This window comes from Anomaloglossus baeobatrachus, chromosome 7, assembly GCF_048569485.1.
Source record: "Anomaloglossus baeobatrachus isolate aAnoBae1 chromosome 7, aAnoBae1.hap1, whole genome shotgun sequence".
Classification (NCBI taxonomy): domain Eukaryota; kingdom Metazoa; phylum Chordata; class Amphibia; order Anura; family Aromobatidae; genus Anomaloglossus; species Anomaloglossus baeobatrachus.
The window spans coordinates 253,182,343-253,208,364 of record NC_134359.1 but is presented as its reverse complement, the minus strand read 5'-3'; the positions used below and the strand labels follow the sequence as shown (position 1 = coordinate 253,208,364).

At 51.4% G+C, this 26,022-nt stretch overlaps 1 protein-coding gene across 1 annotated transcript in view; it reads right to left on the bottom strand.

Moving 5' to 3' along the window:
* Positions 1-607: 607 nt before the first annotated feature.
* The window catches only part of CCZ1 (CCZ1 vacuolar protein trafficking and biogenesis associated), a 149,051-nt gene continuing 123,636 nt past the window's right edge, over positions 608-26,022 (bottom strand). The window contains exon 16 of the mRNA XM_075319172.1: positions 608-935. Within this exon, the coding sequence (XP_075175287.1) occupies positions 880-935 (56 nt within the window). The 3' untranslated portion in view covers positions 608-879. The remainder of the gene's footprint in view (positions 936-26,022) is intronic.

Sequence of the window (26,022 nt, the reverse complement as noted above, 5' to 3'; positions counted from 1 at the left end):
CGAGGGTGTCCCAAACATCCATACATTACTCTTGGTCGTGGGGGTACCAAACATCCATACATTACTCTTAGTCATGGGGGTCCCAAACATCCATATATATTAGTCTTGGTCATGGGGGTCCCTAACATCCATACATTTCTCTTAGTCATGGGGGTACCAAACATCCATACATTTCTCTTGGTCGTGGGGGTCCCTAACATCCATATATTAGTCTTGGTCATGGGGGTCCCTAACATCCATACATTTCTCTTGGTCATGGGGGTCCCAAACATCCATACATTTCTCTTGGTCGTGGGGGTACCAAACATCCATACATTTCTCTTGGTCAAAGGGGTCCCAAACATCCATACCTTACTCTTGGTCGTGGGGGTTCCTAACATCTATACATTACTCTTGGTCGTGGGGGTTCTTAACATCCATACATTACTCTTGGTCGTGGGGGTCCCAGACATCCATACCTTACTCTTGGTCATGGGGGTCCCATCTATACATTTACCACCTCTCCTGCTCAGGTGGCACAAAACAGACCCTACTTAACCTCCCACCTTCAGAAACTTCCCAGAGCATAGGAGGACTTACAGGAAACAGAGGAGCCGAGGGCGGACAATTAAAAGTATAAGAATGATTAGTGGGTTTATTAGCCGCAGTCATAGCAATGTAACAGAAATGAAATGAAGACGATCCGGGTCGAGCGCCGATAAATAATTAAAATCTAAAAATGGTCTGATGGCCGAGTGTACAGGTAGAAAGTGGCTTCTTACAAGGCAAGTATTGCCTTACAACAGTCATTCCAGTCAATAATATGACCGATATTCTGTCCATGCTGAACACAGCGGCGGTCACAGGCCGGCTCAGAGACGTGGTCAATCATCCGCTCCGTTAGTCCAGGAAGAAGATGTTGTTGAATTGCGTTGCACAAAGCTTCTTGATTTCATCTGTAAATGAGAATTGAAAAGAAAAAATGGATATTAGGCGTGAAATGCTGGAAAACAAATACAATTTAACTATGATTTTATTGTACGTCACTGGGTTTTTAACAAGGTTTGTATATATCAATATTACAAATATAATAAACTTTGTAATATACAATGTGTCCACCCATATCCGGTCCACCGCCATTAACTTGAGAACGGCGGCAGCTATAGGCATAGAAGTGGTGTCTAGGTATAGTAAAGTGTCCATGCGCTACGCAATGAAACCAACTATAGCGCCACCTGGTGGAAAACAACGGAGTTAGCATTTTTATCTCGAAAACGGAACGAGAGAGGGAAAAAAAAGAAGGGAATTTTGTTACTTACCGTAAATTCCTTTTCTTCTAGCTCTTATTGGGAGACCCAGACGATTGGGGTATAGCTACTGCCTCCGGAGGCCACACAAAGCACTACACTAAAAAGTGCAAGGCCCCTCCCCTTCTGGCTATACCCCCCCGTGGTATCACGGGTTCTCCAGTTTTAGTGCCAAAGCAAGAAGGAGGAAGCCAATAACTGGTTTAAACAAATTAACTCCGAATAACGTCGGAGAACTGAAAAAACCGTTCAACATGAACAACATGTGTACCCGCAAACAACAAAAACATCCCGAAGGACAACAGGGCGGGTGCTGGGTCTCCCAATAAGAGCTAGAAGAAAAGGAATTTACGGTAAGTAACAAAATTCCCTTCTTCTTCAGCGCTCTATTGGGAGACCCAGACGATTGGGACGTCCAAAAGCTGTCCCTGGGTGGGTAAAGAAATACCTCATGTTAGGGCTGCAAAACAGCCCTCCCCTACGGGGGTGTCACTGCCGCCTGCAGGACTCTTCTACCTAAGCTGGCATCCGCCGAAGCATAGGTATGCACCTGATAATGCTTGGTGAAAGTGTGCAGACTGGACCAGGTAGCTGCCTGGTACACTTGTTGAGCCGAAGCCTGGTGTCGTAATGCCCAGGACGCACCCACGGCTCTGGTTGAGTGGGCTTTTAGCCCTGAAGGAACCGGAAGCCCCGCAGAACGGTAGGCCTCTAGAATTGGTTCTTTGATCCATCGAGCCAGGGTGGCTTTAGAAGCCTGCAACCCCTTGCGCGGACCAGCGACAAGGACAAAAAGTGCATCGGAACGGCGCATGGGCGCCGTGCGGGAAATGTAGAGTCTGAGTGCTCTCACCAGATCTAACAAACGTAAGTCCTTTTCATACCGGTGAACCGGATGAGGACAAAAGGAAGGCAAGGATATATCCTGATTAAGATGAAATGAGGATACGACCTTAGGGAGAAACTCCGGAATGGGGCGCAGCACTACCTTGTCCTGGTGGAACACCAGGAAGGGAGCCTTGGATGACAGAGCTGCCAGCTCAGACACTCGCCGAAGCGATGTGATCGCAACGAGAAACGCCACCTTCTGTGACAGGCGAGAAAGGAAACTTCCTTCAGAGGCTCGAAAGGCGGCTTCTGGAGAGCAACTAATACCCTGTTGAGATCCCATGGATCTAACGGCCGCTTGTACGGGGGTACGATATGACAGACCCCCTGTAGGAACGTGCGCACCTTAGAAAGACGTGCTAGACGCTTCTGAAAAAACACGGATAGTGCCGAGACTTCCCCCTTAAGGAAGCCGAGCGACAAGCCCTTTTCTAACCCCGATTGCAGGAAGGAAAGAAAAGTAGGCAATGCAAATGGCCAGGGAGACACTCCCTGAGCCGAGCACCAGGTTAAGAAAATCTTCCACGTTCTGTGGTAGATCTTAGCAGAGGTGGACTTCCTAGCCTGTTTCATGGTGGCAACGACCCCTTGGGATAATCCTGAAGACGCTAGGATCCAGGACTCAATGGCCACACAGTCAGGTTCAGGGCCGCAGAATTCCGATGGAAAAACGGCCCTTGGGACAGTAAGTCTGGCCAGCCTGGTAGTGACCACGGTCGGCCGACCGTGAGATGCCACAGATCCGGGTACCACGATCTCCTCGGCCAGTCTGGGGCGACGAGTATGACGCGGCTGCAATCGGATCTGATTTTTTGCGCAGTACTCTGGGCAAGAGTGCCAGAGGTGGAAACACATATGTGAGCCGGAACTGCGACCAATCTTGCACTAAGGCGTCTGCCGCCAGAGCTCTGTGATCGCGCGATCGTGCCATAAATGCCGGGACCTTGTTGTTGTGCCGAGACGCCATTAGGTCGACGTCCGGCACCCCCCAGCGGCGACAGATTTCCTGAAACACGTCCGGGTGAAGGGACCATTCCCCTGCGTCCATACCCTGGCGACTGAGGAAGTCTGCTTCCCAGTTTTCTACGCCCGGGATGTGAACTGCGGATATGGTGGATGCTGTGTCCTCCACCCACATGAGGATTCGCCGGACTTCCTGGAAGGCTTGCCGACTGCGCGTCCCTCCTTGGTGGTTGATGTATGCCACCGCTGTGGAGTTGTCCGACTGGATTCGGATCTGCTCTCTTTCTAGCCACTGCTGGAAAGCTAGTAGGGTAAGATACCCTGCCCCGATTTCCAGAACATTGATCTGAAGGGTGGACTCCTGCTGAGTCCACGTCCCCTGAGCCCTGTGGCGGAGACAAACTGCTCCCCACCCTGACAGACTCGTATCTGTCGTGACCACTGCCCAGGATGGGGGTAGGAAGGATCTTCACTGTGACAATGAGGTGGGAATAAGCCACCATTGCAGAGAGTCCTTGGCCGTCTGGGAAAGGGAGACTTTCCTGTCCAGGGAGGTTGACTGCCCGTCCCATTGGCGGAGAATGTCCCCTTGCAGTTGGCGCAGATGAAACTGCGCAAAGGGAACTGCCTCCATGGCTGCCACCATCTTCCCTAGGAAGTGCATGAGGCGCCTTAAGGGGTGCGACTGGCCTTGAAGGAGAGACTGCACCTCTGTTTGCAGTGAACGCTGCTTGTTCAGCGGAAGCTTCACTATCGCTGATAGAGTGTGAACTCCATGCCGAGATACGTTAGTGATTGAGTCGGTGACCGATTTGACCTTGCCAAATTGATGATCCACCCGAAAGTCTGGAGAGTCTCCAGCGTAACATTCAGGCTGCGTTGTCATGCCTCGAGGGAGGGTGCTTTGACGAGTAGATCGTCCAAGTAAGGGATCACCGGGTGTCCCTGAGAGTGCAAGACTGCTACCACTGCTGCCATGACCTTGGTGAACACCCGTGGGGCTGTCGCCAGACCGAATGGCAGAGCTACGAACTGAAGATGGTCGTCTCCTATCACAAAACGTAGAAAACGTTGGTGCTCCGTAGCAATTGGCACGTGGAGATAGGCATCTTTGATGTCTGTTGAGGCAAGGAAGTCTCCTCGAGACATTGAGGTAATGACGGATCGGAGGGATTCCATCCGGAACCGCCTGGCGTTCGCATGCTTATTGAGCAGTTTTAGGTCCAGAACAGGACGGAAGGAGCCGTCCTTTTTTGGAGCCACAAAGAGATTGGAGTACAAACCCTCGCCCTCGTTCCTGAGGGGGGACAGGGATCACCACTCCTTCTGCTCTTAGAGCGTCCACCGCCTGCAGCAGGGCATCTGCTCGGTGGGGAGGTGGGGCCGTTCTGAAGAATGGAGTCGGAGGACGAGAACAGAACACTGTCCTGTGCACGTGAGCACAATGTCCGTCACCCACCGGTCTGTGACCTGTGGCAGCTAAATGTCGCCAAAGGCGGGGGAGTCTGCCATCAACCGCGGATGCGGAGAGAGAGAGAGAGCTGAGAGTCATGAGGAGACCGCCTTGGTAGCGGTTCCTCCGGCTGCCTTCCTTGGGCGTGATTGAGCCCGGCCGGAATCTGAGCCCGTCTGAGGTTTTGTAGCCCTTTTGCACGAGGACAATTGGGACCTGCCCGAGCTTGGGAAGGACCGAAACCTCGACTGTACTTTTAGGACAGCATTAATAGGGTAAGTCGCAGTGCAGACATTGCGGAGTTACGGACGCCTCTGCGGTACAGATGTACATGTGCTCAAGGCCAGCTGCGCAAGAACAGCTGAAAAGGTTAGGTTGCCTATACGGCTGTGAATGCCGGAGCAACCGACACGCCGATAGCCTCCTAGACAGATTTCAACCAGAGTCCATCTGTCTGTGAATGGCATCTTTAAGTGAAGCCCCATCTCCAGTGCAACTATGGCTCTAGACGCAAGCCTGGAGATTGGAGAATCCACCTTTGGACCCTGGGCCCAGCGCTTGACCACGTCAGGGGAAAAGGGATAACGTGTATCTTAAAAACGTTTGGAGAAGACGCTTATCTGGTAAGCGTGGTGTTTCTGGACTGCTTCTCTGAAGTCAGCGTGGCCAGAAAAATACTCAATATCCGTTTGAGATACTGAAAAGGGACTTCTCCTGCTGTGAAGCTGACTCCTCCACTGGGGGAGCTGAGGGAGAAAGATCCAACCTTCCATTGATGGACGCTATAGGATCATTCCGTATGGCGTTACCATCCGGTGTATCCGGATTGATAGCGATGTCAGGATCAAAGTCCTGGAGAGCTGCCTTATCATACAGAGAGTCCTCCTGGGACCCCCCCGTTCCAAATGAGGTTGGTCAGGACGATTGCCCATGGCCTGTCTGGACTGCAAGTCTCTATCTTATGACAATATATCTGTCGAAACTGCAACTCCGTCCCTGTCCTTGGACAGGGATGACAGGTGGTTTCTTTGGCCACGACTAGTAGAGACCCCGGCAGACGAAGTGCTAGAGACCCCGGCAGACGAAGTGCTACAGGGGAGCATGCACACATACAACCTATAATTAGCCTCATATATGTCATACAACGTGTCCCTGGGAATAAAATATCCTATAAACAACAATCAGGTCCACACAGCAAATATACGTGTGATCATACTCAATTTATTAAATGTTACAAAAACATACATATAAAATTGTGACAATGCAAATTCATAGATAGAAGCTACACAGATATGGAATAGGGAAAGAGTCGCACTACTCAGGGTGACCACACGGGACCAGTGCACTCCGCAGACACAAATGTATAATGGTAGATTATCTATGGGCTCTGATTAACATTGAGGGTACTGGTGGTATCAATACACACATAGTTAATTAAGGTTCATCATCCCTTGTTAAACCGAGATCCTCAGAATTGCGCTATCACTCAGCCGTCTCTATTAATCATCTATTGTGCCCCTACACTGATACAGGACTATAGTGATAAGTTACCTGCAGCCATGTGTCTTTTCGGTATGCACCTGCCCGTGTAGCCACTCCCACCTCGACGCGCGTTTCACCGCTTCCGGTTTCGTCAGGAGGCATCATGCCTCCTGACGAAACCGGAAGCGGTGAAACGCGCGTCGAGGTGGGAGTGGCTACACGGGCAGGTGCATACCGAAAAGACACATGGCTGCAGGTAACTTATCACTATAGTCCTGTATCAGTGTAGGGGCACAATAGCTGATTAATAGAGACGGCTGAGTGATAGCGCAATTCTGAGGATCTCGGTTTAACAAGGGATGATGAACCTTAATTAACTATGTGTGTATTGATACCACCAGTACCCTCAATGTTAATCAGAGCCCATAGATAATCTACCATTATACATTTGTGTCTGCGGAGTGCACTGGTCCCGTGTGGTCACCCTGAGTAGTGCGACTCTTTCCCTATTCCATATCTGTGTAGCTTCTATCTATGAATTTGCATTGTCACAATTTTATATGTATGTTTTTGTAACATTTAATAAATTGAGTATGATCACACGTATATTTGCTGTGTGGACCTGATTGTTGTTTATAGGGGAGCATGCACACAATGGGACGGTGTCATGAACAGCATCCCATGTAGTAAAAACAGCACTGAAAATCTGTGTTGCTTTTTTGCCGCTGCCGACTAGCCATCTAGAAGTATATAGCCAAGATTGGTGACCGTACAGTGCAATGTATAGCATACAAGCATAAAGTACAAATGAACACTGCAGCACAAGCAATACAAGCGGCATAGAAGCCTGTGCCCTGGCACCTCTGCTCTTCTGCTGCTGTAGACTAGTCATCTAGGGGAATATAGCCCAGAAGAGTGACCATACAGTGCAATGTATAGCATACAAGCACAAGTACAAATGCACACTGCAGCCCATGCAATACAAGCAGCATAGAAAAAACCTGTGCCCCAGCACCCTTGGTTTTCTGCTGCTGTAGTCTAGCCATTCCAGGAGAATATAGCTAAGACTAGCGACTGTACAGTGCAGTGTATAGCATACAAGCATAAACACAAATGAACACTTCAGTACGTGCAATACAAGCAGCCTAGAAAGCCTGTGCCTTAGCACACCTGCTTTCCTGCTGCTGATGTGTCGCTCTCCAAGCGGGCATATAGCGACCTATGCAGTTAAAATACACATGTACACACTGCAGTATATATTGGGGTCAGCACTATGTGTGCCGCTTACCGCCCGCCTATAAGCGGGTGTATGGTCGCCACCGTCCTGCCTGGTTGCCGAAAGTCCGAGCTCGGACTGCAGTAATGGCTGCCGGCGTCTTCCCCAGCTCGTGTGAGGAGGGGCGGGCCGTGGGCGTGCCCCAAGTCAGAGCGGGAATCCGGCGTCCGACAGTGTGCAGTGAGAGGGCTGGAGCATGTAAATAAGGCTCCAGCCCTCGGCGCTGCTGATTGCTCAGCGTCTGTCCCCTTCCCTGAGTGACAGGGAGGGGGCGGGAACGAAGCGGCACTAGGCCGCAGAAGCCGGGGACTGGATTTATAAGCGCCGCCGCCGTAAAAGCACGGTCGGCGCCCAGTCCCCGGCGAACTACAAGTCCCAGCCGCGCCGCCGCTCCCGGAGCGTCCGGCGCGGTAGTTCCCAATACACAAAGTCACTCAGCAAAGCTGCAGTGACTGTAACCCTTTACTGTCCCCGGCGCACTAGCACACCCAGCAAGTCTGGAGTGTGCTGTGCCTGTGTGTACGGGGACACAGAGTACCTGTAATGGTGCAGGGCCATGTCCCTGAACGGTACTCCAGCTCCGTATCCAGCAGGTTCAAATGGGTCTGTGGATGGAGCCCGGCGTCAGAGCTTTGAGGCCGGCAGGATCCCACTTCCTCAGAGCCCCTCAGGGGGATGTGGAAGGAAAACAGCATGTGGGCTCCAGCCTCCGTACCAGCAATAGGTACCTCAACCTTACAACACCATCAACGGGTGAGAAGGGAGCATGCTGGGGGCCCTATATGGGCCCTCTTTTCTTCCATCCGAAATAGTCAGCAGCTACTGCTGACTAAAATCTGTGGAGCTATGCATGGATGTCTGACCTCCTTCGCACAAAGCTTGAAAACTGGAGAACCCGTGATACCACGGGGGGGTATAGCCAGAAGGGGAGGGGCCTTGCACTTTTTAGTGTAGTGCTTTGTGTGGCCTCCGGAGGCAGTAGCTATACCCCAATCGTCTGGGTCTCCCAATAGAGCGCTGAAGAAAAGGTGAATTAAAAATTTGTAGGGCATCATCAATACAATACGAATTGACACCTTGCATACAGAAATGCTGATATGAAAGCCAGGAGGAAGAGAGGAGCAATTATATGTGTGATTTGTGTCCGCGGCGCAGGAGCCATTTTGATTGAGGGAATTTAAGCCCACTCCGGACATTTGGTCCTGAAGAAGGAAAGGGTGCCTTCCGAAACGTGTTGACCTGTATATGGAATAAAAAGAAACATTAATCTACTACCTTAATATCGGCTGGTCATTGGCGCGGCTGGAAAACCCTCAATCTACTACTCTCTCTGATATGAAACCCATGACCCCCCCCCAAAAACATTGAATGCTGGTCACGCATATGGCACTCATAGCTTTGATGCTTAAAAGTGGCCCCTGTCAGCTGCAATGCACATCTGGCCTCTGCACAGCATACTGTATCTTGCTGCACGCTGTGCAATATGGTAGGTGACACGTTTGCACAAGCATCTGTGATACGTCGTCGTAGGTCCTGCAATGTTGGTGGAGGGGTCGCATACACCTGCTGTTTGATGTGACCTAACAGAAAGAAGTCCAATGGGGTCAGGTCAGGTGAGCGTAGAGGCCACCCACACAGCCACCATACCCAATGACTTGTAGGAAGGTCTCCATGAGGTATCGCTTCACGTCCGCAGCCTTGTGAGTTTTACACGTTCTAATCATAGCATTTCTGTATGCAAGGTGTCGTTTCGTATTGAATTGATGATGCCCTACAACTTTGTAATTCACTTTCTCGTTCCGTTTTCGAGATAAAAATGCTAACTCCGTTGTTTTCCACCAGGTGGCACTATAGGTGGTTTCATTGCGTAGCGCACGGATACTTTACTATACCTAGACACCACTTCTATGCCTATAGCTGCCGCCGTTCTCAAGTTAATGGCGGTGGACAGGATATGGGTGGACACACTGTATTTAATCAGTCAAATCTGCTTCTTTATCCACTTAAGAGCCATTTCTTTCCTTGCCTCCTGAACAAATCATGAACTCTGCAAGAAGAAAAAAAAAAAATCCTGATCCAAACAAAGCAGACTGCCAGCATAGTGAGAGATCAGACTGCAGCTGCCTAAGGCAAAGTGAGAGTTTTCCATACCCTGGGGATGGATTCACAGCTACACTGCTCAGTATTGCTAGATAATGACCTCTATGCTCCTGTACATGTGATATATAGAGATAGGAGAGCCATCATCATGTCTGTGTATGCTGTGTATGGAAAACAACACAGAAGTTGGACACCACCCACTAGCTCAGAGACAACTAGGAGGAGGAGAATGCAGGATACAAGTTATATAATACAGATTTTTATTTCTGAAAGGACAGGTATGCCTTAAAACAGTGAAGACTTTTGTGAGGTAAATCCGGAGATATGACGATAAATCATGATATTCAAGTTATGTCAGGAAGCCCTCTCCTGGTGTCACCCCCCCTTTCCTTCACACAACTCCTTCAATCAGAAAATTTACCACAGGGATAAACGGTTTGTTTAGCAGATAGGTGTCAAAGGAACTGGTCTGTGTTCCACTTACACCTCCATGGCCATCTCCTGTGATATGGAGATTAGATGATGTGGGAACAATGGACACAGGATGACTCCCTGCCGTGACCCTGTGGTAGGGGCTGCTATCTAATTAGCAAGCTTGGAAGTATCCAGACAGAATGACTCCAGTAAAATATGGTTCATATCTCGCAAGCCATATTTCCGATAAATGTGGCAACCATAAAAATGGTGTTTTCGCATGCGGACGATGCTGGCACACCTTTTTTATGGGAGCGGGAGCTTGGGAAGTACCCCAGGCGTGATATCAGCCAATGGGGAACTAGTAGACAAGTCATGAGTCCTCTCGTTCTGTAGCTAAATTCATAACTGTCACAATGAGAGCGTCGGCGTCCGCCTACGACGCTCCCAGGCAAAGTTATGGCCCATACTCCATGTTGTGGATATTGTCCATAACTCCAGCCAGGGGTGGAGCAGTGCTCCCTCTGAGGTCACTAAGGTAGGAGGGGACCTGGATTTGCCCAGGTTGATAACCCTACTTCGGCCATTTTCCAGTGTTCTTTCGCTGGGGGTCACGTGTAGGAAACATCTGTGGGAAGGATCCTAGAAACCTGGTCTACAGCGCCCCCCTGTGGCCAGACGCACAAGGTAACTGCTGGAACTGTGTATGCCTGTTTGTAAACCATGCTTTATCTGTAACTGTACTCTGACATATGTATATTCTGTAGATCTCCTATTGTATATATTGTAGTTTCTAGTGTGCTTTAGGCTGATTAAATTATATAATTAATCTTGGGCTGTTCTGTTATCTCGATCTTGAATCCCACGTCTGTGTGTTCGGCTAATAGTTACCGTGAAGCGGTTGGTGGCAGCGAGTTGTGCCAAGGATTATTGTGGGGAGGCCAGTGAGATTCGGGGAGGTTTTATATATTCCGCCCGCGGAGGTCGGGGGAATATATACCCTACTCTCACCGGGGACCCTTCAATAATCGGCATAAGTAGTATAGCGGCCTCCTTGCTTATTGTCGGGCAATTCCATAATTGGCCTGACTATAAGAGGGGCGCTAGAGAGCGCATCACGTGCTCTGTCTGTCGGTCGGGAGGTATAAAGGAGGGGTGACCCCCACTTGTTACCCCCCGATTGTGACGTACTGGTAGCCAGCGCGGGGGATTTCTGAGTGACCCCCCCGGTGGTTCGTGACAACTTTGATTTTAAATCCTTAAAGGGAATGTCTCGTTTTCACGTCTCCATGCCAAACTGTTCTGTGTCATTGGCTCAGTGGTATATATTATACACATATTTAAAGAAGGAATGTGCATGAATACAGGTCAGCAATCTGCCCTTTTAATAGGCTAAGGTATGGTTTAGACTACTGATGAGATTCCTTGTCCAGTCCCACCCCCACCACTGATTAGCAGCTTTTTGCCAATATACAGTGTACACAGAAAGCTGCCAATCATAGTTGTGGGCAGAGCTATACACAGCTCAGCATTCAGAGAACTGCAGCAGAGAAAACTGTGATTGTATCACGACTGCTGCACCTAGTAAACTAAGTGACACATAAAATCAGGGTCTCTGCCCCTACATCATGCTGCTGTCAAATTATATAGCAATAGATTCCCTTTAAGATATGTAATGATTGCCGTAGTCTCATTTTTTGCTGCGTCGTGGCCGACCCCAGCAGCGTCATACAGAGTCTTCTGTGTGGACCCAAATCACTTACTGAATGTAATCCTATTATAGCCTTGATGCGAGTCTGATAGGTTTTCATTTAGAAAATGACAGAAGACCCGGCGTGATCCAGGTGGTCACATTGGTGCAGAAGAGCACATGAACAGCGCTGAGAGCGGAAGATGACAGCAATCAGTAAGTATATTACTGTGCACATAATATGTAGCGTTAGAGGGGATCTGTCGCCAGGATATGAGAGAGCGAGAGCGAGCGAGAGAGAGAGCGAGAGCGAGAGCGAGAGCGAGCGAGAGAGAGAGCGAGAGCGAGAGCGAGCGAGCGAGAGCGCGAGCGAGCGAGCGAGCGAGAGCGCGCGAGAGCGCGAGAGAGAGCGCGAGAGCGCGAGAGAGAGCGCGAGAGCGCGAGAGCGCGAGAGAGAGCGCGAGAGCGCGAGAGAGAGCGCGAGAGCGCGCGCGAGAGCGCGAGAGAGAGCGCGAGAGCGCGAGAGAGAGCGCGAGAGCGCGAGAGAGAGCGCGAGAGCGCGCGCGAGAGCGAGCGCGAGAGCGAGCGAGAGAGAGCGCGAGAGAGAGCGCGAGAGAGAGCGCGAGAGAGAGCGCGAGAGAGAGCGCGAGAGAGAGCGCGAGAGAGAGCGCGAGAGAGAGCGCGAGAGAGAGCGCGAGAGAGCGCGAAAGAGCGCGAAAGAGCGCGAAAGAGCGCGAAAGAGCGCGAAAGAGCGCGAAAGAGCGCGAAAGAGCGCGAAAGAGCGCGAAAGAGCGCGAAAGAGCGCGAAAGAGCGCGAAAGAGCGCGAAAGAGAGCGAAAGAGAGCGAAAGAGAGCGAAAGAGAAAGAGAGAAAGAGAGAAAGAAAGAGAGAAAGAGAAAGAGAGAGAAAGAGAGAAAAAGAGAAAGTTCCAGCGATGTGTCACTTACTGAGCTGCGTGCTGTCATTGTGATAAAATCAATGTTTTCCCTACTGCAGGTCTAGCTCATGAATATGCTGGACTACCTGCAGCACGCCAAGTAGTCCTGTAATGATAATCTACTGCTGATTAAACTGATTTTATCAAAACTACACTAGGCAGCCTAGAAAGTGACATTGCTGGAATCAGGGTCTCTGTCTCTACGTTCTGCTGCTCTCAGATGATTCCCTTTAAGAAGAATAGGAAACGTTAAGACCACCATGCGTGTAGCATCATGCCCACGGTATCAGCAGGTATTTGGTTTGTAAACTGGACCCTGTTGGGGTGGACACCTCTATGGCGTCCTGGACTAATGTAACGTATAGTCCTAAGGTGAAGTTATGGATTTTATAGCGTGACAGGTGGACGGCAAACTAGTGGGTGGTGGACACTGATCTGCAGCAACAAAGATGCTGCTCCACTAACTGCGTGTAATAAGTACTGTGTGCAGTCAGCAGTTCTAAATGGGAGCAGGTGGCTATTAATATCCATACATTCAGATGCAATTACAGCCCGAACTGACATATACGTGCGCGAGCGCTTATTTCCTGCACATCAATCATTCAGCTAAGTGACAATTACGGTTGTCAAAACACTTTGTGAATAACACTGGCACCTGCGATGGCTGCACTGACACTTCAGGCTTTAATCATGACATTTATACCCCCGGCAGGATTAGCACATTGTAATGAGACCTACTGAATTCAGCTATGCCTTCAATGTCAAGGTGCAAGCTAGAGCGCTTGCTTTTTAATTATTAAGACCATCTGCTGAAAAAAGATGGGATGAATATTGATGACGTCTCGGAGCCGATCCAAAGTGTAGCATTGGAACAGTAACCCGAGACCCCCCGCGGGAACATGACCTGACGGAGAGGCCCCGAGGTATTAGAAGGGCTAGCACTTCTGTCAGTGCAATGCCACCGGAGCTTCTCGTGCCTGGCATACAGAAAACAGGGACAGACTAAAGTCAGGCTCAAGTGTGGATTCCTCCGACATTACAGAGAATGGTCCGAGAACAGCAAATGTTTACGGACACATTAAAAAGGGGTTGTCGGGGTCAGAGAACCAAAATTCTTTCATAATCAGGGGGTGAGAAACAATTCGGGACCCCAATCTCAGTCTGGAGGACCTGGCATGTGTAATACTCCATTTGTCCTGCGGAGGCAGTGCAGGATATATACTTTATTTTCTCAACAAGGTGATCTCTACAACAGGTAGCACTGATCAGATGATTGTCAGGGGGCACTATTCAAAGACAAAGAAGGTGGGTATCCCCATTTGTCGCCGCTGATGTGTATCAGAGCAGTTACTACGCCCTCACTTTGCAAGCAGAAGCAATTTGCCTGTAATTAAATGGATTGTGCCTCCTCCCCATAGAGTCTCAAAGGAATTCTGTCAATAGAGAAATAAGGATCTGTCAGCGGCCGCTCTCCATCCACAGGACACACACGCGGTGCCCGCCACCTGGATTCTTCTGCTGACACTTGAGAATTTCCCGGCATCGGCTCTCCTCTATTAGTGCAATCACTTAGCTAACGCCTCCTCCTCCTCACACTTTTTAAAAATGTATGTACTAAATGCTATGTTCCCGGAATTTGATGGCTTTTTTATTATTTTTTTTTCTGCAGTTTTTGAATTCCCAAATCAAGAAAAGCCTATGAAGAAAAACAAAAATTCCATAACTAAAGCAGACTGCAAAAAAAACAAAACAAAAAAAAAAAATACCATTAATCCTACAATAGTAAAAAGATCAAAAAAAAACCTAAGGCCCTGATGTATAATTTGTGTGGGTTTTTTTTTTTATAAATCGTAGCATTTGTTGATTTTTTTTCCCCTGCAAAATCAAAAATGCTCTTTATCTTCACTAGGTTTCATGACTTTTCGCCAAGAAGCCACGTTCCTTTGAGAGGTCACAAAATTTGCACCAAAATAGATGGAGGACCCTTGTGCTAAAATTTAGCATATTTTTTTTAAAAGGTGCCATTCCAGTAACATCTGACTACACTGCCTATAATGGCAAACATAAAACTAAACAAAAAACACAAACAAAACTAATACATAAAATATATTTTACATAAAATATATTCCCTGTCTCCGTCCCCCATCGGTATCCCCTGTCTCCATCCCCCATCGTATCCCCATCATATCTGCCCAAATGGGAAAGAAGGGAATTTTGTTTACTTACCGTAAATTCCTTTTCTTCTAGCTCCAATTGGGAGACCCAGACAATTGGGTGTATAGCTACTGCCTCCGGAGGCCACACAAAGTATTACACTAAAAAGTGTAAGGCCCCTCCCCTTCTGGCTATACACCCTCCCCGTGGGATCACGGGCTCCTCAGTTTTAGTGCAAAAGCAAGGAGGAAAGCCAATAACAGGTTTAAAGACAAATTCAATCCGAAGAAACATCGGAGAACTGAAACCATTCAACATGAACAACATGTGTACTCGAAAAAAACAAAAATCCCTAAGAAAACAGGGCGGGTGCTGGGTCTCCCAATTGGAGCTAGAAGAAAAGGAATTTACGGTAAGTAAACAAAATTCCCTTCTTTTTCGCTCCTAATTGGGAGACCCAGACAATTGGGACGTCCAAAAGCAGTCCCTGGGTGGGTAAAAGAATACCTCGTGATAGGGCCGTCAAACAGCCCTGTCCTACAGGTGGGCAACCGCCGCCTGAAGGACTTGTCTACCTAGGCTGGCGTCCGCCGAAGCGTAGGTATGCACCTGATAATGCTTGGTAAAGGTGTGCAGACTCGACCAGGTAGCCGCCTGGCACACCTGCTGAGCCGTAGCCTGGTGCCGTAATGCCCAGGAGCACCCACGGCTCTGGTAGAATGGGCCTTCAGCCCTGAAGGAACCGGAAGCCCCGCAGAACGGTAGGTTTCAAGAATTGGTTCCTTGATCCACCGAGCCAGGGTGGATTTGGAAGCTTGCGACCCTTTACGCTGACCAGCGACAAGGACAAAGAGTGCATCCGAGCGGCGTAAGGGCGCCGTGCGGGAAATGTAGATCCTGAGTGCTCTGACCAGATCCAACAAATGCAAACCTTTCTCAAATTGATGAACTGGATGAGGACACAAGGAAGGTAATGTGACATTCTGATTGAGATGAAAGGGGGATACCACCTTAGGGAGAAACTCAGGAACCGGACGTAGAACCACCTTGTCCTGGTGAAACACCAGGAAGGGAGATTTGCATGAGAGCGCCGCTAGCTCGGACACTCTCCGAAGAGACGTGACCGCTACTAGAAAAGCCACTTTCTGTGAAAGACGAGAAAGGGAAACATCCTTCATAGGCTCGAAAGGCGGCTTCTGGAGAGCAATTAGAACCTTGTTCAGATCCCAGGGCTCTAACGGCCGCTTGTAAGGAGGGACGATATGACCAACTCCTTGCAGGAACGTGCGCACCTGAGTAAGTCGTGCTAGGCGTTTCTGAAAAAATACAGATAGCGCTGAGACTTGTCCTTTAAGGGAGCTGAGCGACAAACCTTTTTCCAACCCGGATTGCAGGAAGGAAAGAAAAGTAGGCAATGCAAAAGGCCAGGGAGGAACTCCCTGAGCCGCGCACCAAGATAAGAATATCTTCCACGTCCTGTGGTAGATCTTGGCGGAGGATGGTTTTCTAGCCTGTCTCATGGTGGTAATAACATTTCGAGATAATCCTGAAGACGCTAGGATCCAGGACTCAATGGCCACACAGTCAGGTTCAGGGCCGCAGAATTCAGGTGGAAAAACGGCCCTTGAGATAGCAAGTCTGGTCGTTCTGGTAGTGCCCATGGTTGGCCTACCGTGAGGTGCCACAGATCTGGGTACCACGATCTCCTCGGCCAGTCTGGAGCGACGAGGATGGCGCGACGGCAGTCGGCCCTGATCTTGCGCAGCACTCTGGGTAACAATGCCAGAGGTGGGAACACATAAGGTAGCCGGAATTGCGACCAATCTTGAACTAAGGCGTCTGCCGCCAGAGCTCGGTGATCGTGAGACCGTGCCATGAAAGCCGGGACCTTGTTGTTGTACCGTGACGCCATCAGGTCGACGTCCGGCATCCCCCAGCGGCGACAGATCTCCTGAAACACGTCCGGGTGAAGGGACCATTCCCCTGCGTCCATACCCTGGCGACTGAGGAAGTCTGCTTCCCAGTTTTCCACGCCAGGGATGTGAACTGCGGAAATGGTGGAAGCCGTGTCTTCCACCCACGTTAGAATCCGTCGGACTTCCTGGAAGGCTTGCCGACTGCGTGTGCCACCTTGGTGGTTGATGTATGCTACCGCTGTGGAGTTGTCCTACTGAATTCGGATCTGCTTGCCTTCCAGCCACTGCTGGAAGGCCTGGAGGGCAAGATACACTGCTCTGATTTCTAGAACATTGATCTGAAGGGTGGACTCTTGCTGAGTCCACGTACCCTGAGCCCTGTGGTGGAGAAAAACCGCTCCCCACCCTGACAGGCTCGCGTCCGTCGTGACCACCGCCCAGGATGGGGGTAGGAAGGACTTTCCCTTTGACAATGAGGTGGGAAGAAGCCACCACTGAAGAGATTCCTTGGCCGCCTGAGAAAGGGAGACGTTCCTGTCGAGGGACGTCGACTTCCCGTCCCATTGACGGAGAATGTCCCATTGTAGTGGACGCAGATGAAACTGCGCGAAAGGGACTGCCTCCATTGCTGCTACCATCTTCCCTAGGAAGTGCATGAGGCGTCTCAAGGGGTGTGACTGGCCTTGAAGGAGAGATTGCACCCCTGTCTGTAGTGAACGCTGTTTGTCCAGCGGAAGCATCACTATCGCTGAGAGAGTATGAAACTCCATGCCAAGGTATGTTATCGATTGGGTCGGGGTGAGATTTGACTTTGAAAAATTGATGATCCACCCGAAACTCTGGAGAGTCTCCAGCGCAACGTTCAGGCTGTTTTGGCATGCCTCTTGAGAGGGTGCCTTGACAAGTAGATCGTCCAAATAAGGGATCACCGAGTGACCCTGAGAGTGCAGGACTGCTACTACTGCTGCCATGACCTTGGTGAAGACCCTTGGAGCTGTCGCCAAACCGAAAGGCAGGGCTACGAACTGAAGGTGTTCGTCTCCTATAACGAAGCGTAGAAAACGCTGGTGCTCTGGAGCAATCGGCACGTGGAGATAAGCATCTTTGATGTCTATTGATGCTAGGAAATCTCCTTGAGACATTGAGGCGATGACGGAACGGAGGGATTCCATCCGGAACCGCCTGGTTTTCACATGCTTGTTGAGCAGTTTTAGGTCCAGAACAGGACGGAAAGACCTGTCCTTTTTTGGCACCACAAACAAATTGGAGTAAAAACCGTGACCTTGTTCCAGAAGAGGAACGGGGGTCACCACTCCTTCCGCTTTTAGAGTGGACACCGCTAGCCGCAGAGCATCGGCTCGGTCGGGAGGTGGAGAAGTTCTGAAGAAGCGAGTTGGAGGACGAGAGCTGAACTCTATCCTGTACCCGTGAGACAGAATGTCTCTCACCCAACGGTCTGTGACCTGTGGCAGCCAAATGTCGCCAAAGCGGGAGAGCCTGCCACCGACCGAGGATGCGGAGAGAGGAGGCCGAAAGTCATGAGGAAGCCGCCTTGGTAGCGGGTCTTCCGGCTGTCTTTTTTGGGCGTGACTGAGTTCGCCAAGAATCTGAGCTCCTCTGATCCTTTTGAGTCCTTTTGGACGAGGAGAATTGGGACCTGCCTGAGCCTCGAAAGGACCGAAAACCAGACTGACCCCTCCTCTGTTGGGGTTTATTTTGTCTGGGCTGAGGTAAAGATGAATCTTTACCCTTGGAGTGTTTAATGATTTCATCTAAGCGCTCCCCAAACAGTCGGTCACGAGAAAATGGCAAACTGGTTAAACACTTTTTGGAAGCAGAATCTGCCTTCCATTCTCTTAACCACAAGGCTCTGCGTAAAACTACGGAGTTGGCGGACGTCACTGCCGTACGGCTCGTAGAGTCTAGGACAGCATTGATCGCGTAAGACGCAAATGCAGACATTTGAGAGGTTAAGGGTGCCACCTGCGGAGCAGATGTACGTGTGACCGTGTCAATCTGTGTAAGACCAGCTGAAATAGCTTGGAGTGCCCATACGGCTGCGAATGCTGGAGCAAACGACGCGCCGATAGCTTCATAGATGGATTTCAACCAGAGCTCCATCTGCCTGTCAGTGGCATCTTTAAGTGCCGCCCCATCTTCCACTGCAACTAAGGATCTAGCTGCAAGCCTGGAGATTGGAGGATCCACCTTGGGACACTGGGTCCAGCCCTTGACCACGTCTGGGGGAAAAGGATAACGTGTATCCTTAAGCCGCTTGGAAAAACGCTTATCCGGATAAGCGTGGTGTTTCTGGATTGCCTCTCTAAAGTCAGAGTGGTCCAGAAATACACTTAATTTACGCTTGGGATACCTGAAATGGAATTTCTCCTGCTGTGAAGCTGTCTCCTCCACAGGAGGAGCAGGGGGAGAAATGTCCAACATTTTATTGATGAACGCTATAAGATCATTCACTATGGCGTCACCATCTGGTGTATCCAAATTGAGAGCGGTCTCAGGATCAGAATCCTGATCAGCTATCTCCGCCTCATCATACAGAGAGTCCTGCTGGGACCCTGACCAGTGTGATGAAGTCGAGGGCCGCTCATAGCGAGCTCGTTTCGGCTGTCTGGGACTGTCGTCCGTGTCAGAGCCATCACCCTGGGATGCAAGAGACACCCCCGGATCCCGGAGCTGTTCCGACTGAGGGGGACCAGGGAGCAATGAGTTAACAGTGTCCATGGCCTGAGGTACTGGTCTAGACTGCAATGTTTCAAGAATTTTAGTCATAGTCACAGACAATCTGTCAGCAAAGACTGCAAACTCCGTCCCTGTCACCTGGACAGTATTTACAGGAGGTTCTGCCTGGGTCACCTCCAGCAGAGGCCCCGGCCGAGCAAGTGCCATAGGGGCCGAGCACTGCACACAGTGGGGGTCAGTGGAACCTGCCGGTAGAACAGCCCCACAAGCGGTACAAGCAGCATAGAAAGCCTGTGCCTTGGCACCTTTGCTTTTTGCGGTCGACATGCTGTTGTGTCCTCTGAGAAATCTAGGAGGGTATATAGCAGAGGATCCCCAGCGACCGTACAGTGCAATGTAAAGCTGCAAGCATAAAATACAATATACACTTCGGCACCAGTGGGGGTCAGCCCTTGAGGGCAGCTTACCGCCCGCTGAAAAGCGGGTGTGTGGGCACCAGAATCCCGTGTCTGGGTCTCCCAGTCTCCTCTCTCCAGCTCAGACTGCACACAGGAATGGCTGCCGGCGTCCTGTGAAGAGAGGTGGATCGTGGGCGTGGCTCAAACAAAGTGCGGGAAACTGGCGTCCCACTGTGCCCAGTGTGAGGGCTGGAGTATGCAAAGCAGACTCCAGCCCTCTGCGCTGACGTTCTGTACAGCGTCCCGCCCTTTCCCTGACTGGCAGGCCTGGGGGCGGAAACGAAGCGAAACTAGGCCGCAAAAGCCGGGGACTCGAGTAATAAGCGCGGCCGTGATATATGCACGGCCAGCGCGGAAGTCCCCGGCGTACCACAAGTCCCAGCCGCGCCGCAGCGAAAAAACTGACAACAGCGGCCGCGCGGCAGTTTCAAATACATGTCCCCTCTCAGCAAAGCTGTAGATAGGAATGGCACCAGCGCGCAGCGCTGTTGTCCCCGGCACACTAACACACCCAGCAATGCTGCAGTGTGCGCGCGGACTGTACGGGGACACAGAGTACCTTGGCGTAGCAGGGCCCTGTCCCTGACGATACTCCGCTCCATATCCAGCAGATTCCCCAGGGGCTGTGGACGGAGCACGGTCTCTGTGCCTGGAGACCGGTAAATCCCACTTCACCCAGAGCCCTAAGGGGGATGGGGAAGGATGCAGCATGTGGGCTCCAGCCTCTGTACCCGCAATGGGTACCTCAACCTTAACAAACACCGCCGACAAAAGTGGGGTGAGAAGGGAGCATGCTGGGGGCCCCATATGGGCCCTCTTTTCTTCCATCCGACATAGTCAGCAGCTGCTGCTGACTAAACAGTGGAGCTATGCGTGTATGTGTGCCTCCTTCGCACAAAGCATGAAAACTGAGGAGCCCGTGATCCCACGGGAGGGTGTATAGCCAGAAGGGGAGGGGCCTTACACTTTTAAGTGTAATACTTTGTGTGGCCTCCGGAGGCAGTAGCTATACACCCAATTGTCTGGGTCTCCCAATTAGGAGCGACAAAGAAAAAAAAATTTAGAAAGAAAATAAATAAATAAATAATGAAGGGAATTTTGTTTACTTACCGTAAATTCCTTTTCTTCTAGCTCCAATTGGGAGACCCAGACAATTGGGTGTATAGCTTCTGCCTCCGGAAGCCACACAAAGTATTACACTCAAAAGTGTAACCCCTCCCCTCTGCCTATACACCCTCCCGTGCCTCACGGGCGCCTCAGTTTTGGTGCAAGAGCAGGAAGGAGGAAACTTATAAATTGGTCTAAGGTAAATTCAATCCGAAGGATGTTCGGAGAACTGAAACCAAAGAAACAATTGAACAACAAGCCCGAAGGGAACAGGGGCGGGTGCTGGGTCTCCCAATTGGAGCTAGAAGAAAAGGAATTTACGGTAAGTAAACAAAATTCCCTTCTTTGTCGCTCCATTGGGAGACCCAGACAATTGGGACGTCCAAAAGCAGTCCCTGGGTAGGTAAAAGAATACCTCGATAAATAGAGCCGACACGGCTCCCTCTTACAGGTGGGCAACCGCCGCCTGAAGGACTCGCCTACCTAGACTGGCATCTGCCGAAGCATAGGTATGCACCTGATAATGTTTCGTGAAAGTGTGCAGGCTAGACCAGGTAGCTGCCTGACACCTTCTGAGCAGTCGCCCGGTGCCGCAATGCCCAGGACGCACCCACGGCTCTGGTAGAATGGGCTTTCAGCCCTGAAGGAAGCGGAAGCCCCGAAGAACGGTAAGCTTCAAGAATCGGTTCCTTGATCCACCGAGCCAAGGTTGACTTGGAAGCCTGCGAACTCTTACGCTGACCGGCGACAAGTACAAAGAGCGCCTCTGAACGGCGCAGGGGCGCTGTGCGAGACACGTAGTACCGGAGTGCTCTCACCAGATCTAATGAGTGCAAATCCTTTTCACATCGGTGAATTGGATTAGGGCAAAAAGAAGGTAAGGTGATATCCTGATTGAGATGAAAAGGAGATACCACCGTAGGGAGAAAATCCGGGACAGGACGCAGAACCACCTTATTCTGGTGAAAAACCAGGAAGGGGGTTTTGCATGACAGCGCTGCAAGATCCGACACTCTTCGGAGTGATGTGACTGACACTAGAAATGCCACCTTCTGCGAAAGACGTGATAAGGAGACATCTCGCAGCGGCTCGAAAGGTGGTTTCTGAAGAGCCGTTAGCACCCTGTAAAGGTCCCAGGGCTCTGGTGGGCGCTTGTAAGGTGGGACTATGTGGCATACTCCTTACAGGAACGTGCGGACCTGCGGGAGCCTGGCCAGGCGCCTGTGAAAAAATACTGAGAGCACCGATACTTGTCCCTTGAGAGAGCTTAGTGACAAACCTTTGTCCATTCCAGATTGAAGGAAGGAAAGAAAAATGGGTAAGGCAAAAGGCCAGGGAGTAAACCCATTCACAGAGCACCAGGACAAGAATATCCGCCAAGTCCTGTAATAGATCTTGGCGGACGTCGGTTTCCTGCCTTGTCTCATAGTGGCAATGACATCCTGAGATAACCCTGACGATGCTAGGAGCCAGGACTCAATGGCCACACAGTCAGGTTGAGGGCCGCAGAATTCAGATGGAAAAACGGCCCTTGTGACAGCAAGTCTGTGCGGTCTGGAAGGGCCCACGGTTGACCCACCGTGAGTTGCCACAGATCCGGGTACCACGACCGCCTTGGCCAGTCTGGAGCGACGAGAATGGCGCGGCGGCAGTCGAACCTGATCTTGCGTAATACTCTGGGTAGCATCGCCAGAGGAGGAAACACATAAGGTAGTTGAAACTGCGACCAATCCTGTACTAATGCATCCGCCGCCAGAGCTCTGTGAACTGCGGAGATGGTGGATGCTGTGGCTTCCACCCACTGCAGAATCCGCCGGACTTCCTGGAAGGCATGACTACTGCGAGTGCCGCCCTGGTGATTGATGTAGACTGCAGTGGCGTTGTCCGACTGGATACGGATCTGCCTGCCCTCCCGCCAGTGATGGAACGCCAATAGGGCTAGATACACTGCCCTTATCTCCAGAACATTGATCTGAAGGGAAGACTCCCTCGGAGTCCAGGTCCCCTGAGCCCTGTGGTGGAGAAACACTGCTCCCCACCCTGACAGGCTCGCGTCCGTGGTGACCACAGCCCAGGTTGGGGGCAGGAAGGATTTTCCCTGCGATAGAGAAATGGGAAGAAGCCACCACTGAAGAGACGTCTTGGTTGCCAGGGAAAGAGACATTCTTGTCGAGGGATGTCGATCTCTTGTCCCACTTGTGGACAATGTCCCATTGGAGTGGGCGTAGATGAAATTGCGCGAAGGGCACTGCCTCCATCGCTGCCACCATCTTCCCTAGGAAGTGCATGAGGCGCCTCAATGGGTGTGACTGACTCTGAAGAAGAGATTGCACCCCTGCTTGCAGAGAAAGCTGTTTGTCCAGTGGTAGCTTGACTACCGCTGACTGAGTATGAAACTCCATCCCGAGGTAGGCCAATGACTGGGTCGGTGTCAACTTGGATTTTGGAAAGTTGATGATCCACCCGAACTGCTGGAGAGTCTCCAGAGCGACGGTAAGGCTGTGTTGACACGCCTCCCGAGACGGTGCCCTGACTAGGAGATCGTCTAAGTAGGGAATCACCGAGTGGCCTTGGGAGTGTAGGACCGCCACAACGGATGCCATGACTTTGGTGAAAACCCGTGGGGCTGTCGCCAAGCCGAAAGGCAATGCCACGAACTGAAGGTGTTCGTCCCCTATGGCGAAACGCAAGAAGCGTTGATGTTCGGGTGCGATCGGCACATGGAGATAAGCATCTTTGATGTCGATCGATGCGAAAAAGTCTCCCTGTGACATCGAAGCGATGACCGAGCGGAGAGATTCCATCCTGAACCGTCTGGTTCTCACATGTCTGTTGAGCAGTTTGAGGTCCAGAACGGGACGGAATGAACCGTCCTTCTTTGGCACCACGAACAAGTTGGAGTAAAAGCCGCGCCCCTGTTCCTGAGGGGGGACGGGAATCACAACTCCTTCTGTGTTCAGAGCGGGAGAGCCTGCCACCGACCGAGGATGCGGTTCGGGGATGCCAAGAGTCATGAGGAGGCCGCCTTGGAGGCAGTGCCTCCGGCCGCCTTTTGGGGGCGTGACTTAGACCGCCACGCGTAGGAGTTCCTCTGACCTTTCTCTGGCCTATTGGACGAAGAGGATTGGGACTTGGCGGAGGGGCGAAAGGACCGAAACCTCGATTGTATCTTACGTTGCTGAGGTCGCTTCGGTCTGGACTGGGGAAGGAGGAGTCCTTTCCCTCTCATCCAATCGTTCTCCAAACAATCGGTCGCCAGAAAACGGCAAACCGGTTAGGAATCCCTTGGAAGCCGAGTCTGCCTTCCATTCGCGCAGCCACATGGTTCTGCGGACTGCCACAGAATTAGCGGATGCGACCACTGTACGGCTAGCAGAGTCTAGGACTGCATTCATGGCGTATGAAGAAAACACCGACGCCTGAGAAGTCAAGACGCAACCTGCGGAGCAGAAGTACGTGTGACCGCATTAATCTCGGTTAGACAAGCCGAGATAGCTTGGAGTGCCCACACGGCTGCAAAAGCCGGGGCAAAGGACGCGCCCGTGGCTTCATAGATGGATTTCACCAGGAGCTCTATCTGCCATCTTTTAGCGAAGAGCCATCTGCCACCGATACCACAGATCTAGCCGCCAATCTAGAGACTGGAGGATCCACCTTGGGACACTGAGCCCAACCCTTAACTACGTCAGAGGGGAAGGGGTAACGTGTGTCAGCAAGGCGCTTAGTACAGTGCTTGTCCGGAACCGCTCTGGGTCTCTGGACAGCATCCTTGAAGTTAGAGTGGTCGAAAAACGCACTCCATGTACGTTTGGGGAACCGAAACTGGCGTTTCTCCTGCTGAGAAGCCGACTCCTCTATAGGTGGAGGCGGGGGAGATAGATCTAACACCTGGTTGATGGACGAGATAAGGTCATTTACTAAGGCGTCCCCTTCAGGTGTATCAAGGTTGAGGGCAACGTCATGGTCAGAGCCCTGAGCTGCGACCTCCGCCTCGTCCTCCAGCCGGGAACCTGAGCAGCGTGATGAAGCTGATGATTCCAAGTGGGCCTGCTTAGCTGGTCTGGGGCTGTGGTCCGTGGAGGAGTCCTCCACGTGAAACCTAGAGCCCACCCCGGGAGCGCGCTGCGGCGTGGACCGAGAGGGACCTGGAGGCGCCGATCCAACAGTGTCCTGGGTCTGTGTAAGGACCGGTCTGGACTGCAAGGCTTCTAGCAGCTTGGCAGACTATTTGTCCATAGACTTAGCCATGGATTGTGAAAGTGACTCAAAGGGCTTCTCAGCAAACACTGCAAACTCTGTCCCTGCCGCCTGGACAGTGGTAGCATGGGGGTCTACCTGAGCCGAGGGGCCCACAAGTGGTCGCGGCTCCGGCTGAGTCAGTGTAACAGGGGTCGAGCATTGCTCACAGTGAGGGTAGGTGGAACCCGCAGGCAACATAGCCCCACAAGAGGTACAGGTCGCAAAGAAACCCTGTGCCCTAGCGCTCTTGCTCCTTGTGGACGACATGCTGTTGTGTCCCAGGAGAGTGATCACAGAGGGTATAAGGGAAGAGTATACAGCCCGGCTGAACAGAGATATATATATATATATATAAAGATATAGAATACGTATCTATTCAGGCAACCCAGGGGGACCGGCACCGGATGACCGGTGTGGCTTACCGACCGCTAAAAAGCGGCGTGTGTGTCCTCCAGATTCCCTGCTCCAGGTCTCCCAGCGGTGAAGAGCTCTTTCCTGATGATTCTCCAGCACAGTAAAAAAAAATGGCTGCTGGAGCTCTCAGAGGGGGAGTGGAGCGGTGGGCGGCACCAGGAAAAAGTCCGGGAATCTGGGGTCCCTATTGTGATCAAAGAGGGGGGAGGAAGCATACAGGATGCTCCGGCCCTCACTGCCGACGTCAGGACGGCTGTCCCGCCCCTACCCTGACAGACAGGTCCGGGGGCGGGAGTCTTGCCAGTAGGCCGCAACTGAAGCCGGGGACTAAATTTATGACCGCGGCCGACAAGCAGGCGCGGTCGGCGCGGAAGTCCCCAGGCTTTCATGGATCAGCAGCCGCTGTGTGTCCCAGGCAGCGTCCGGTCGGCTGTCCCGCCCCTACCCTGACAGACAGGTCCGGGGGCGAGATTTTGCAAGTAGGCCGCAACTGAAGCCGGGGACTAAATTTATGACCGCGGCCGACAAACAGGCGCGGTCGGCGCGGA